The 13,796-nt window shown below is 25.6% G+C and overlaps 1 protein-coding gene across 4 annotated transcripts; it reads left to right on the top strand.

The window, feature by feature from the left end:
* Positions 1 to 235: 235 nt before the first annotated feature.
* Positions 236 to 13,572, top strand: LOC129988348 (uncharacterized). Of its 4 annotated transcripts, none has more exons than XM_056096551.1 (11): positions 236 to 481; positions 1,160 to 1,262; positions 4,238 to 4,409; positions 5,785 to 5,924; positions 6,031 to 6,148; positions 7,856 to 7,914; positions 8,100 to 8,222; positions 9,079 to 9,156; positions 10,813 to 10,882; positions 12,436 to 12,522; positions 12,862 to 13,572. In XM_056096551.1, the coding sequence occupies exons 2-11, from the start codon at positions 1,188 to 1,190 to the stop codon at positions 13,020 to 13,022; spliced, it is 1,083 nt and encodes a 360-aa protein (XP_055952526.1). In that variant the 5' UTR covers positions 236 to 481; positions 1,160 to 1,187; the 3' UTR covers positions 13,023 to 13,572. The 4 variants fall into 4 exon arrangements, with proteins under 4 accessions (XP_055952526.1, XP_055952525.1, XP_055952524.1 ...); XM_056096550.1 differs by lacking the exon at positions 236 to 481 and adding an exon at positions 504 to 847; XM_056096549.1 differs by lacking the exon at positions 236 to 481 and adding an exon at positions 855 to 1,054.
* Positions 13,573 to 13,796: the final 224 nt, after the last annotated feature.

Raw genomic sequence — 13,796 nt, 5'->3', positions numbered from 1 at the left:
AATTATACCGGAAGAGCAAGAAACAGAATATATGTATAAAAGAAATCTTCATTTCTTTCTTTGTTTCAGTTTGGTACTTATTAAATAAACCACTGTTCTTAACAACGAAAGGATGAAGTGCAATCGATACAAATCTTCATTCAAGCAGGGAGCTATTTCCTGTATAAATTGGATTGCTCTCTCCCTTAAAATTTTATAGTGGGAGTAACCCTTGCGTGTAATGCGCAAGCGCAGAGCCATCGGCAACTCAGTTCCACGAATTTTGTTTCATTCTTAAATTCTATAAACACCATTTCCCCTGAATTACATTGGATATGACTCACTTCTTGTAATTCAAAAGATTTTCCGATTAACTCCCACTCCAGGCAAAATAAATATATAAATCCCTTTTACAAAATTTTCGGCGTATTTCGGGGAACTAAAACTACTGCATCCTCATTCATCTGTTGTTATTCAGCGGATTGATTGATAAAGGAGAAAAGTAATTATAATAAAAAAAATAATGTGTTTTTTAGCTATATAATTTAGCATTCTCTATTGATTTGAATTCTTAGAGTTAAGTATTTATAGTCAACTGCTTGAAGACATTTGTAACCCACGCACTAGTAACAAAATCGAGCTGTACTGGTTAACCTTCATCATTATTGATTCGCATCAAGGCCACCGCTGTGCGATGGTATCGTCCTCACCGTAGCCAGCCGCGGAAAGCAGTGTCCAGTGTGATTTCATTTTCAAGGCTCGAGTGGTTTTCGCTGCAAGCCAGTCCGGGAAAGTTGTAAAACCACTCTATTGCGTAACGTCAATAGTCTCGTCTGCAAATAACGTAAAAAAACTAGTGTATTGTTTGGTATGTATCGACGCAACGTTGACGTCACTTTACTCTCGATTTTTTTGTTTTCATTCATTCTAAACACGAGGAAAATATGGTTGAGATACTTTTCATCATTCCCCTTTCAAAATACTACATTAGTCTGAAATGAATGTACCTGATATATAAAAATTTACTCTCTCAGCGATGTTTATTTAGTATTTGACTGATTACAAGTTGAATTCAGTAAATTTTATTCTTTATTTATCATTATTATTAATATTGAGCTCAGTTTTTTTCAAGCTTTGTTTTTATAAATCCCTTTGAAGATAAAAGTTAATCTTTTTATAGGTAATTTGTATGAAATATATTTAGCAAAATGCCAATTGATGATTCTACTTCTTCTTCTGGAACAAATGAGACTCCACATGAAACAAGTTCCTCAGAGATTCAAGTAAGAATTTATCTTATTTCTGTATAATTCTTATTGGTTGCTGAAATTGTTAAAATATATGAAATTGTTCAAAAATATTATATTTTGCTAACATTTCATTTGACTTTATAAAAACTTCTTATAATTTTAAAGAAAATGTTTAATTTTACCCAACTAAAAAAATATTTCCTTTTTAGTTTCTGTTTTAAATATTCTTATCAGAATCACTGAAGAAGAACGAATTATTTAATTTTTGTATTATATATTTTAAATATTTTGTTATTCGGTGTCAATTATACTTCCTAATTATGCACTCAAATTGATACTTCCTGATGCACTAACTTTTATTGGTATTCTTGAAACCTATAATTCATTACAAAAAGCAATCTATTTTAAAATTGATATAATTCACTAAATGTGCAACATGATTCTAAATGTTTTTTAATTTTTTTTGTTGTTATTTTGAAAAATTATTCAGTTATGCATTAACTATTCAGTGTTATAATTTGATTTTCGGTTTAAATTTACTGTGGAATTCAATACATTTTTAATTACATTTTTTTCTGCTTATATTATATATGCTTGTCTTCTTTTAAACAGACAAGTTTAGCTTCTTTGAGTATTAGAATCATTATATTAAATGATTAGAGTCATATTTTAATAAAAAGCTCTTCAGTAACTTAAATTTTCCCATTTCTATTAAAATTAGAAATCTTTAGAATAAACACAATATTAATTATGTCAATTTTAAATTCAATCAAAAGCAGTATTATGCATCTAATATCTTATAATGTAATTTGTCTTTTGTAAAATATTTAATTTTTATATTATTAATTGAAATTATATTATTAATATAAATTATCATTCAAATATTATTAATTAATGCCTAATCTATTATGATCCTTTAAAAACATTTTTATATGATAAATATCAGAAATTATATTAAATAATTGCTTTCCGCCCTTTTTTTACAAGTTGGCTATTTAGTAATATATCATTTCAATTTTATTCTATTCTTTTTTTGTAGAGTATAGATTTATAAATTCTGGATTCAAATTAGGCTCTTGTCATCCTAAGCAAAATCAATTATTATATTAAATAATTTTTCTTTGTTTTATTATCTATGTGGCTTAAATATTATCTTCCATGGGTCCATCCAAAGAATTTATCTGTGTCAAATAATCAGTAGGGAATTTTAAAATTATTAGATGTAAACTTACTTCCATTTAACATTTACGTCGCTTCTGTAAATGTAAAATATCATGTTATGAATTGTGAAATATTTCCATTTAAAAATCAAGTGTTTAGCACATTTTAAAGTGCTGACAATGGAAGGCTACACTCGTACGCAAATATTATTGTAGTGTAGACTTTATTTTCTCAAAACTGCAACTTCCAGATTTCAGAAATGTAGTCTTGTCTTTTTTTAAAATTTTGTTTTTCACAAGTTTTGTTTTAGAACAAATATTTAGAAATTTGATAAATTTTTTTGTGTGTATTCTATGTAAATGAGAAATCGAATTTCTGATATTTTTCAAAAATCATAATACTTTATCTAAGATTGAAACATTGAAGAACGTTTTTAAAATGAAAATTCACAGTTTTCAGATTTTTTTTTCTAAAAGTTTAATTGTTATTAGGACTGAAATTAATAGGAATTTTTTTGGGGGGAGAGGATGTGCAATAAAAAAAATTGTATTAAATTGAAAAAAATTGGTGATAATTTGAAGGCAAACAAATTTATCACTAAAATGATTTATTCATGAACTTTATTTTCATGAATCAATCATTACTTGCTGTGTAATGAAACATTTGCTACTTAAAATTACTTGTTTATATCTCTTCAAAAGATAAATTGATTTTTAATTTTTAGTTTCAATTGTCAGGTAGGACTGGTTGTAAGCTAACAACCTTGTTCAGAAATAGAAAAAAAAAATTAATTGTATATTTTTGTACTAAAGTGTTTAGTATAAAAGAAGTTAGAAAATAGAAATACTCAATATTATCAAAATCACTTAACATATTCTTAGATGTGGATATTCTAGCATTCATTTTTTTGTTGCGATACAAAATGACACGCATGCTTTAACTATGAGCTAAATTATTCTTCTTTCATTTCTATATAGCCTTAATTTTTAAAAATTATTATTCACTTTGAAATAATGGCTAGTTAATTCATCGAATGTCCTTTTCTTGTTTTCTCTCCCCCCCCCCAGTGAATTTGTTCATTTGCTTTTCAACAGTTCGCTGTTAAATGTAATGACAAAGCATTATAACATTCATCAGTAATTTTAGCTTGGTTGCTTGGTAAACTGTTCAGTATTATTTATTGTCATTAAATAAAAAAAAGGTATCTAATGCTTGTTGATTAAACTCTCACAACATTGTATTGGTGAAGATTTTGTGGATAATTAATTGATGTCTGCACAATTTATTGAAAAGTTTGAAATTCCATGAATCATTATACTTTCCCTCATCTACAGCTCATGTTTATATCTTTTCTTTATTTTTTTTTTTAATCTTAAGGGGTTTAATGAAAAACCACTGTCTGTATTATGTCTTTTCGAAGTTACTGTTTTTCTGTCATTGTGAAAAGAAAGTAATTTCCCATTTATCTTTGGTTTTAAATTTTTTTTTTTTTTAACTTTGGAAAGAAAAAAGTATTTAAAACCTCTGTTGCTTGCTTCATTTATTGATTTGTTTGGAAATATGTGTGTGTTTTGTTAATATTTTTACTTATTTGAAATAAAATTGAATTTTTACTTTGTGGTTTTTCTGGATTTTTGAAATACCATCATTATCATCTGCCATTATTATTGGTAATCAAAATATTGTAGGGAAGGGGCCAACTAAATAAAATTAATATACATTTTTTAAAATTTTTACAGTGTGTTTTCGTCTACCTTTCTGCACTTGATATTTATTCATATTAGCAATCTTACAATATTTCATATAAATGTTCTAAATATTTTAAATTTGTTTCTATCTTCTTTCAGCCATCTTTGATTGCTGGCCATAATATTTGGGAATGGCTATTTCTAGTGATAGCAACTTGGAATGTGGCCCTTCTTTTTGCAGCATCGGGAGTTGCTCTTGCACAATGTGAACTACAACACAGCCTTCTTAACCCAGAATTCTCTACTGAACTAATTGTCATTCTGGTGGCTGGTAAGCCTTTTTTTTTTGTTTAAGTTTAATTATATATATATATATATAATTGATTTTAATATGCTTTACATCTTTTTACTTTGATTTATCTAATTCTATTATCATTTACTTTCTAAACATTTTTGAATTATTTTCAATGTTTTTTCCCCCTTTTTGCTTTTGGGATTATAATTGCCATCTTGATATTATTTTGAGATAAACAGAAAATCATTTTTATTGGGATATTAATGTGTATATTGCCGTTTTTACTTTCTTATGTTACAAACTATAGAAAAAAAAAATATTGTTATCATTAAAAAAATTCTTGAGATTTTGATAAATCTTCACATTTCAGACGTCTTTCAGTCTGAAAAATGTATTCTTTGGAATCCTTACTTGCCAGTTTATAAATATGACAGTTATAATATTCATTCAAAGTGCAATGAATTACAAGTATGAAATTGGGTTTACAGACTTAATATCATATTTGCATATGTTTATCAAATTTCAGATAAAAACTATCTTGCAGAAATCTGTTGATTTATCTATGGCCAATGGAACACAATAACTGAAAAGCACAAATAGTTAAGTGGATGAAAATAAGCTTGTAGATGCATTATTGGAAATTTAAATGTGCTAAATTTTAGAGTCAATTCAGTGGCAGTTTGACTATTTGTTTTTCTTTATATTTGAGACTTTGTATACATAATAACTCAAAAATGCTTACCAAATAACTTAAAACGGATGAAATTTAATACCTAATTTTATCATCAACATTGTAAATATGTATCAAATTTTGAATTCAGTCAATAGGAAAGCAGATATCTTAATGCTCACTGAATATTTTGAATCGCATAATGTACTAATATATGAGAAAATCAAGAGCACCCCCACTCACCTGTATAAGACTTTTATTTCATTATTTTTATTGTATCTATATTTTATAATCACAAGATGATTTTTTTTTTCATTTAAAATAGAACATTATTTTCTTTAACTAATAGTTTCAATTCAATAAAATTCAATTTCTTCTTATTTATACTTGTAAATGAAATTCTGTACTCATGAATAAATTACTATTTTATTCGAAATCAACCCATCTATAAGCCAAATTTTTTTCTCAAATATATAAAAAAAAAGTCAAGCAATGGGAAAATTAACAATTATAAACTTGTATATACAGACTGACAAAAAAATGTTGAAGTAAAATGTACTAGTTTTATTACATGGGCTCAGAATGAGTTAAAGGCTTTCTACATTAAAATATTCTTCACAATTTGAAACTTTAAATTTTTACCAAAAGTAAATATTTATTTTTGAATGTAAACTTGTGTGAAGACCTTTTGATATATAAAATGAATAGGCTTAAAACAAATTATTGTTTATTATACTCTAGGCATTGCTCTTGCATTTGCCATATATGGGATCCATGAAGAACATCAGTATGACATTTATCTTCATGTTATTTTCATTTCCCTTGCTGATTTCTTCAGTTACCTTGCTTCTGAGAAGAATTGTCATTCCTGCTTTAAACTAGTGAGTAAACTTTCTGTTTGGTTCCATTTGGATGCTTTTTAGAGTTTTCTTGCTGTTTTTGATTTTTTCCCCCCCAAAAAATTAATATTGATTTTTTTTTTTTCAGATTTGTTTTTATGTCTCTGTTGGATTGACAGTTGTTAATTGCATCACAGCATACAAGGCTACAACTGCTGCTGATTGGACTGAATTTCGAATTATTGGTGCATCACAATCTCTTGCTGGTAGAATTTTATCTAGAATAAATCCCTATTTATGTAATTTTATAATTTTTTGCTGAAAAAATGTTGAGTATTAATTACAAATTTGAGCAAAACTTTTCTTTTAAAATAGTTTAATGCTTTTATTATTCTAATTGTTCTGTAAAACAACTGGTATTGTATAACAAAACAGCTTATATTGATCTGGTTTCTTATTTATTATTTTCTGTGTCTACAATTGCATTTATACTTCTTTTGAGGTGGAAGTAAAATCAGTAAAATGTATAAACTAGTGTTTTATTCTTTATCTTTAAATAGGCTGCAATTTTTTTACTATCAATTTAAATTAATTTTAAATAATTGTTAATCAAAATATTTTGTCTGAGAAAGTTAATTTTTCTCCAGGAAGACTTTGTTTTGGCATGAATTTATTTTAGTTTCAGTTTGTTACAATGCATATTTTTAGTTGTCTTCTTTATTTATATAGTTTATAAAATTGTATTCTCCTTTGTTGTTGCTCTTCTTCTTAAGTTGTTTCCTTTTAAATGAAGAAGTTATAGCTGCTAAATCATAGTTTTTAGTACCATTTAGTGTAAAAATATTTAATATAAAATAAAAATATTATGTTATAAAAGGAATATATAAACTTAATCAGGGGTGTTTGTGCTCCGGGGAAACCCCGGAATTCCGGGGATTTTGAACTTCGATAACCGGAAATTCCGGGGATCGTCTTTCAAAAGGAAGTAGGAATAATAATGAATTATTTATTTTGATCTGGGTAATTTTGTTTGCTTTGAAAGCAGAAAACGCAAGGTCAGTGTGTGTGGTGAAAACTTTTCCTTTCTTTCTCCAAAGGCAGTATAATGCGTGAAAAGGGGGAAAAAACTTCTTTTTTGTTCTTTCCTTATTGCGAGTTATGACTCATTCCCCCGGTTCTCGGACATTCTCTTCTGGATTCTTTTCGGCAAGTAGGCGCGGCAGAAAAAAAGAGACTTCGTTCGACCAGATGTGCGATCACGTGACCTGGGTTCAAGGGTCTTAATTTTGCAAAAAAAGTAATTCATTGAACTTTTATAATTAGGTCATTCAATACTTCATAATTGTAATTTTTCATTTCTCCCCCCCCCCCCCTTCTCGAAACTCCAAAATGTCGGTAGTAAGTCCGTAAAAGTTTCAGGGGATTTTTTGGGGTCCCACAAACACCCCTGCTTAATAAAGGCAAAAATTAAAAGGTAATGAATTTGGATTGTTTAACTATTATTAAAACTTAAATAAATTTAATGTAAAGAATATTCTCAAATTGAAATGATCTGCACCAAATGATTATTATAAAAATAGGTTAATATTTTTACAATTTGTTATGTATTATTTATGATGACTAGGAGTTAATGAACATTATTAACCAAGTTAAGTATAAATCTGTCATCTGATAAATATTTCAAAAATGTACTATCTTAAGTATTTTAAATCGTAAAATATAGTTCATGGTTTGGTTTTGTACACAAACGCAAATTAGTTAAAAGAACTAAAGTATGTTAACATTTTAATGAAATTCTTTCTTGCTCCTAATTTATAAATTCTTAGATATTTATAGATTTCCTTGCAGTCCATTTTAAGTTCAGTTGTGTTGATAATAATAGGAACTAGCTAAATATATTTAATTAAAGGTTTATTGAAATTTAGATACAAATTTAAGGTTTTTTTTTTTTTTTTTCTTTTTTTCTTTTCCAGTTATGTATAAAAAACAGTGTGCGTTCTTAGCTTTGCTGAAGTTTGATTCTCTCTTTGTGGTATGTATTCTTGTTTATTATGCTATTTGTTAAAAATTATAATTTTTTAAAAATTGTTTACAAAACTCATATCAGTTTTAAAAAAAATATTAACTCATTTTTACATTGTTAAATTAATTTGTATTTCTGTAAGAAATTAATTTTTGGTTTATGTGTTTACTTAACTAATGTAAATGTATTTTTAGGTTATTTGTGCTCTCTACAGTTTTCCAATTACTTTGGAATTTCCAAATGTGAAAAATCTATATTTGCTCATCAGTTTAATTATAATGTACTCATTCATGAGTTGGTGCTGTGGAAAAGTTACTGTAAGTATTCTCTTATTAAGTTAATCATGTTTAGTTAGCTTATAAAAGAAAAATGAATGCTTTTGCTATCTTTTCATTATATATAGTTTTGTTTTGTGACCCTACAAAAATCTTCGAATTCCTTTAATGAATCATAACACAATCAGTTTTACATGTTCATAAAAGTATAAATATCAAAAGTAATTTTAATATCTTCATTAATTTTATTCAAAAATTTTTTTCATTAACCTATTAATGCTCAATTTTTTTTAATATTTATATGATAGTTACATTTAATTTGTTATTAAACTGAGTATAATTCTTTCCCCCCTTTTTTGCAATTTTTAATGAATTAATGTGTGTTAAAAACTATTAAATAATTTTCATCTGGCATATTTTGGCTATTGGCTTGATTTTGAAATAAAAATTTTGGCAGTGGATTTTTTTATTTGATTTATTTTTAACCTGTTAACCAGGTAATTAACTTATATTCAATTCGTTTTGCATTGAAATATTTCGTCATACCCAATTAACAGGTTAAAGTAATGAAGGAATTTGAAAATATTCTGCAATTTTTGATATTTTACTTATTATTTATAAAAATATAATTATAAAAAAATCTTTATATTTATAAAAAAAAGTCTTTAAAATGACTTTTTATTGATATTTCAACAATTTTTCTAAAAGCAAAATACTGGGTTTTATTTTATTTTACAGCTATCTTAATGTTTTTAAAAAAATATTGAAATATATGTGTTAAGTTGTATATTGTAAGTGTGTTTATTTATGCTAGTTTTTAGTGATTGATTTTTTTTAAAAAATTGTTAAGAAATACTTTGTTAAAAAAATATTTTAATTTGAATATTTTATTTTGTAGGTCTGTAAGGAAGACAAGTACTTAGCATCAGGATTTGTTGTCCTCTGCATAACTTATCCTTGTTTAATAACCTATCAGGTAAAACTAAAAACAGAATTTATTAAATATTTATTTCAATCAAAATATTATATAATGCAGCAGTTTAAGTAGTTTCTTTACTACTGGTTTAAATTTCATTGAATTTTGTGATATTTATTTATGCTGATGAACTGTTACCTAAATAAATTATGTCAAAGCTGGCATCTATTAGCTTTTTATTTCCAAGTTATTTTTTCCAGGTTCGAATTGGTTCATTGAGCTACTTTTTCTAGATTAATTCATTCTTAGTTATTCTCTTCACTTAATTATTTCATATTAATGATACAGATGAATTTTTAGTATTTAAATAATCAATTTTAATTAGTTATTATTGTGTTATTAATTTGCAGTCTATGCATTTTATGAAATACAAAAATGTATTATTAATTTTAAAAAATATTTTAATTTATAATTTTTTATGAAAAAAATATAATACTTTTATAACATGAGAATTTTTAGTTAAAAATTGAAGAATTAACTTACTAATTTTTATAGCAATTTTAATTAATATTCCTGTTATCAATTATTCCCTGAAATTTTAGGAAGGCAATTGATCTTTAAAAAGTTAATTCACATTTCAAGTCATGTGAGAGTAATAAATCAAAGGAAAATATTTGTTTTTTATAAAAATGTATGCAGCAATCTTTTTAGTAATCAGAGTAGAGGCTAGTGAATTTTCATCAAATAAATGAAGACTGCTTAGAAATCAAATGTGACATTAAGAATTGCTCTCCCACTTATTTTTCCTAATACATTTTATTAATTTTTTCTTTATGGCAATATTTGTAATTGATTATTTTTATTCCATAAATTTAATTATCGATCATAATTAAAATTAGTTTAACATATATTACATGATATTTTGATTTTTCTTTTCTATGATGTGAAGTTAACTCTGAAACTTTTAAATTAATTCCTTAAATTAAATTAATTTATAGTTTTAATTTTATTTCTTTGTACATTTTCCAGCATTAATTCATAGTTAAGAATGCAAACACAATGTATATTTGAAAAAATGAACGTTCTGATATTCTTTGTATAACATGGCTTTTATAACACTTCAAATCAAATGTGATTGTGTATCTGAAAGCAATCAATGTACTTCAATCCTATATCTAAAATCGATGTTTCTTTGGAAATTTTGTATTGTAAAATGAATGGAATTACTAAAATTATAACAGTTATGATCTGAATTCTAACTGAACAGTTTTTAAGGTTTGTTTATTAATTAAATTTATCAGTTGGAGAAGATATTAAGGACTCAAATTTTGAATAGATATTTATATATGCATTCTGATTCTCTTATAAAATAATATATTAAATGAAGTTGATTTTTCTGCAATTAATAGATTACAAAATAATGTTAATTTTTTATATCATGGGATTGTCTTGTTGAAAGCATTGTATCAAAATGTCTTATCTCAAAAGTCATATACACAAAGAAACAATGGAAATTTTTATACAGTGGCTTGAACTAATATAAGGGGTTTTTTGTCTATATACAACAATCTAACTTTTATAAATTTTTTAGAAAATATGACATATATTTAGCTATGGAGTAATGATATTCAAAAATTTCTGCTGCTTTACCTTTCTGTTTTCTTCTATAAGTGTTAAATGTAATAATTTCTTATTTAGAGTTTTCTTTATTCATAGATATACATGTCAAAAATTCACAAGACCTCGTTTGAAAATCATATGTTCTATCAGTCTGCTCAATACATTGGTAAGCATATATGCTTTTGACAAATGTTCATGAGTCATATGTTTAGCAAAAACACAAATCTGAAGAGAAAATTTTAATATTTTAAAGAACACTTATTTCCAAATTGATTTATAGCATAAAGTTCAATAAGATTATTTTAAATTACATTAAAAAGACAAATATTAAGATATTGGAAATTTCATCACGCCACAAAAAAAGAGAGTTTTAGAAATATAATTGAGAAATCAATAGAAAATCAATGTAAAATACATTTTTAGAGATGTGCATTAAAATGTTTTCATATTATAATGTTATAAACTTTTTCATCTTGATTTTTTAACATTTTATTTCATGAATTTTTTTTAATAGTTAAATTGTTTTAAGAATTTCTTGTTAGAAGAACCAAACTTCATATTTAGTATATTTAAAATAAAGAATTCAACAGAATTTTAATATAACCTTTTATTTTCTCTTAAATTTTAATTTACTGAAGTGTGTATATTACTAAGTTATTTTGAGCATTAATATATTGAGAATAAATTATTCTTCAATTACTATTTCTGTATATCTTGGTACTTTTATATATAGATGTAATTTTTATGTGTTTAGTTGATTTATTTTCTTAAATTATAGAATATGGCGCATACATATATGGCAATATGCATAACCACTCAGATATTTGGTATTGCTATGGTTGTAGTCTTTCTGTAAATTTCAAACTAGTTGCTTTTTATTTGTCTGTTTCTGCTCGCCTGTCATTTATAGAATGAAATGATTGAATTCTTTTTATGAAAATATTTTTTAAATTGTAAGATATTTAGAGGGGCATAGCTTTTTAATAAAAAAGCATTATGAAAATCATTTCTGAATTTATAGCAGTCTTATAGAGGTTTTAGGTTTAGTGGAAAACTTGTAATCAGATGATAGATATTCTATGAAACGATGCAAATGAAAAAAAGTATGGAAAATTTCTGATTCATGATTTTGCTCTTCTCAGTGACTTGTTGATAAAGAGTCTCAGGTTTAGGCTCAGTGTGTTATAGGTTTCAGATCTGATTCTTTCTAAGATTTGAAAATTGTATGAACCTAGTGCAATTGAATTGGCTTGATCAAGTTGATGAGAATTTCCCATTGTGTCATATGTAAGTTTGGGGAGGGAATATCAGTGCAGTTGTCATCCTCATTATTTGATTATGGTTCAATTCTGTATTCTCTTATATAAAATAGTCCTCATGTACTCTTATATAAAATAGTCCACAATATCTTAATGATATTGGTATGATTAAACTAAGTTATGAGCATAGTATTACAGAAATAAAAAGTGTACTAAAAATATCTGAATATGACTGTGCCATATAGAATTCTGTACTGAATATTTTTCCAAAAATTATTCGAACTTTTTTTTTTTTTTTTGAGTCATAAGTATTTTCTCATTTCTTATACGCGGAGAAAAAAAATTTGAAATTATTAACTTTGAATAAAAAAAAAAAAAAAAAAGACCAACTATTTTATATAGTTTGTTATATTTATTATACACATAGTTTTACCATCATATCTTTATTTTTTTTCCATAGGTGTAATTATTGTTGTTTGCAAATTCCTTCTATCATGCTTGATGGTTCAGATTTGCCAAACATTTGGATATGGATTGAACTCTAGATGTAAGATTTGACTCCTTTAAAAAAAATTAATTAGCTTCTTTTATAACCTTTTTTATTATTATTATTTTCCATTTTTTATTTCATTTTCTTATTCTTTTTATTTCTATCATAACTAGTTTTTCATTCTGATACATTTATTTTATTTGCAGCATTCCGTGACTTAGTTTCTAGAGATTCCAATAGCTTGTTTGCATATACTAGATCCTCCATCGTCCACTGAAAATTATTCAATGCATGAAAATTTTGCATGATAAATTAAAGGTTGCATGAATGTTATTTATTTTGTATTTAAAAATATTTCATTAGCATTACAAAAAATGGAAATTGTATTATTTCTAGCTTTAGATATATTCAAGAAATGGCTTGATCGTCCATCAAAGAACAAGGCAGCCAGTGAAAAGCATATGTGGTTTAAATTCTTAAAGGATTGCTGCCGTGTGAAATGTTCCAACAAGACCAAGGAAACAGAATATACTTATAAAGATATTTACCGATTTTAATAATAAGATCTTGAGTGTGCAGTATCTTTTACCATAATAACTGAAATGTTATTGTAGGATGTTCACTGTAATGTTACTCTATGCAATTCCATTGAATGATCTCTGCTGCATTTGGGCCATTGATAAGAGATAGTCAGTTACCTTAGAGGTCTAAGGTATAACTAAAAACAATATACGAGATTAAAATATTTGTTTTCCTTTTTTTTATTGCAGAAATCCTGTCCAAAATATGAAATTTTTTATTATTATGCCTACAAAGCTTTTATTTTTTTCAATCATGCCCATTCGTTTTGTTAACAAGGCATCAAAAATTAGCTTTTGTATGCTGATGTGAAAAATATTTTCTTATATATGACTTTCCAAGATATTTTCAATTTCAATTGGTTGTTGAAGCACATCACCTGAATTTTATTTATCATATTGACGTATATGTATTTCTTTTATATTTTTAGACTTCAAATTGGCTTAGTAGGCAAACTCATATGAAGTCAAAAATATGAAATTATAATTGCAATATATAAATTATATTCCATTCCAATTTTTAAATTTTTATTTTAGAATTAAACTTAAGTGATGTGATTTTTTTTTTTTTTTTTGCAAGGTTTATTTAAAAATCATAAGTAGATTGTGTGTATAATTTATCATTTCAGTTTAAAGCACACAGATACTCAATTTTATTTGAAATCTTTAATATTCTATATAGTTTTTTTTTTTTTCTGTGAAAAGTTGCTTTCATGCTTTTTTAACTGTTTTTTGTAAATATATTTATTGCCA

This window comes from Argiope bruennichi, chromosome 10, assembly GCF_947563725.1.
Source record: "Argiope bruennichi chromosome 10, qqArgBrue1.1, whole genome shotgun sequence".
In the NCBI taxonomy this organism is placed as follows: domain Eukaryota; kingdom Metazoa; phylum Arthropoda; class Arachnida; order Araneae; family Araneidae; genus Argiope; species Argiope bruennichi.
The sequence above is the reverse complement of the archived record's forward strand: the minus strand, read 5'-3'. Positions and strand labels throughout refer to the sequence as shown.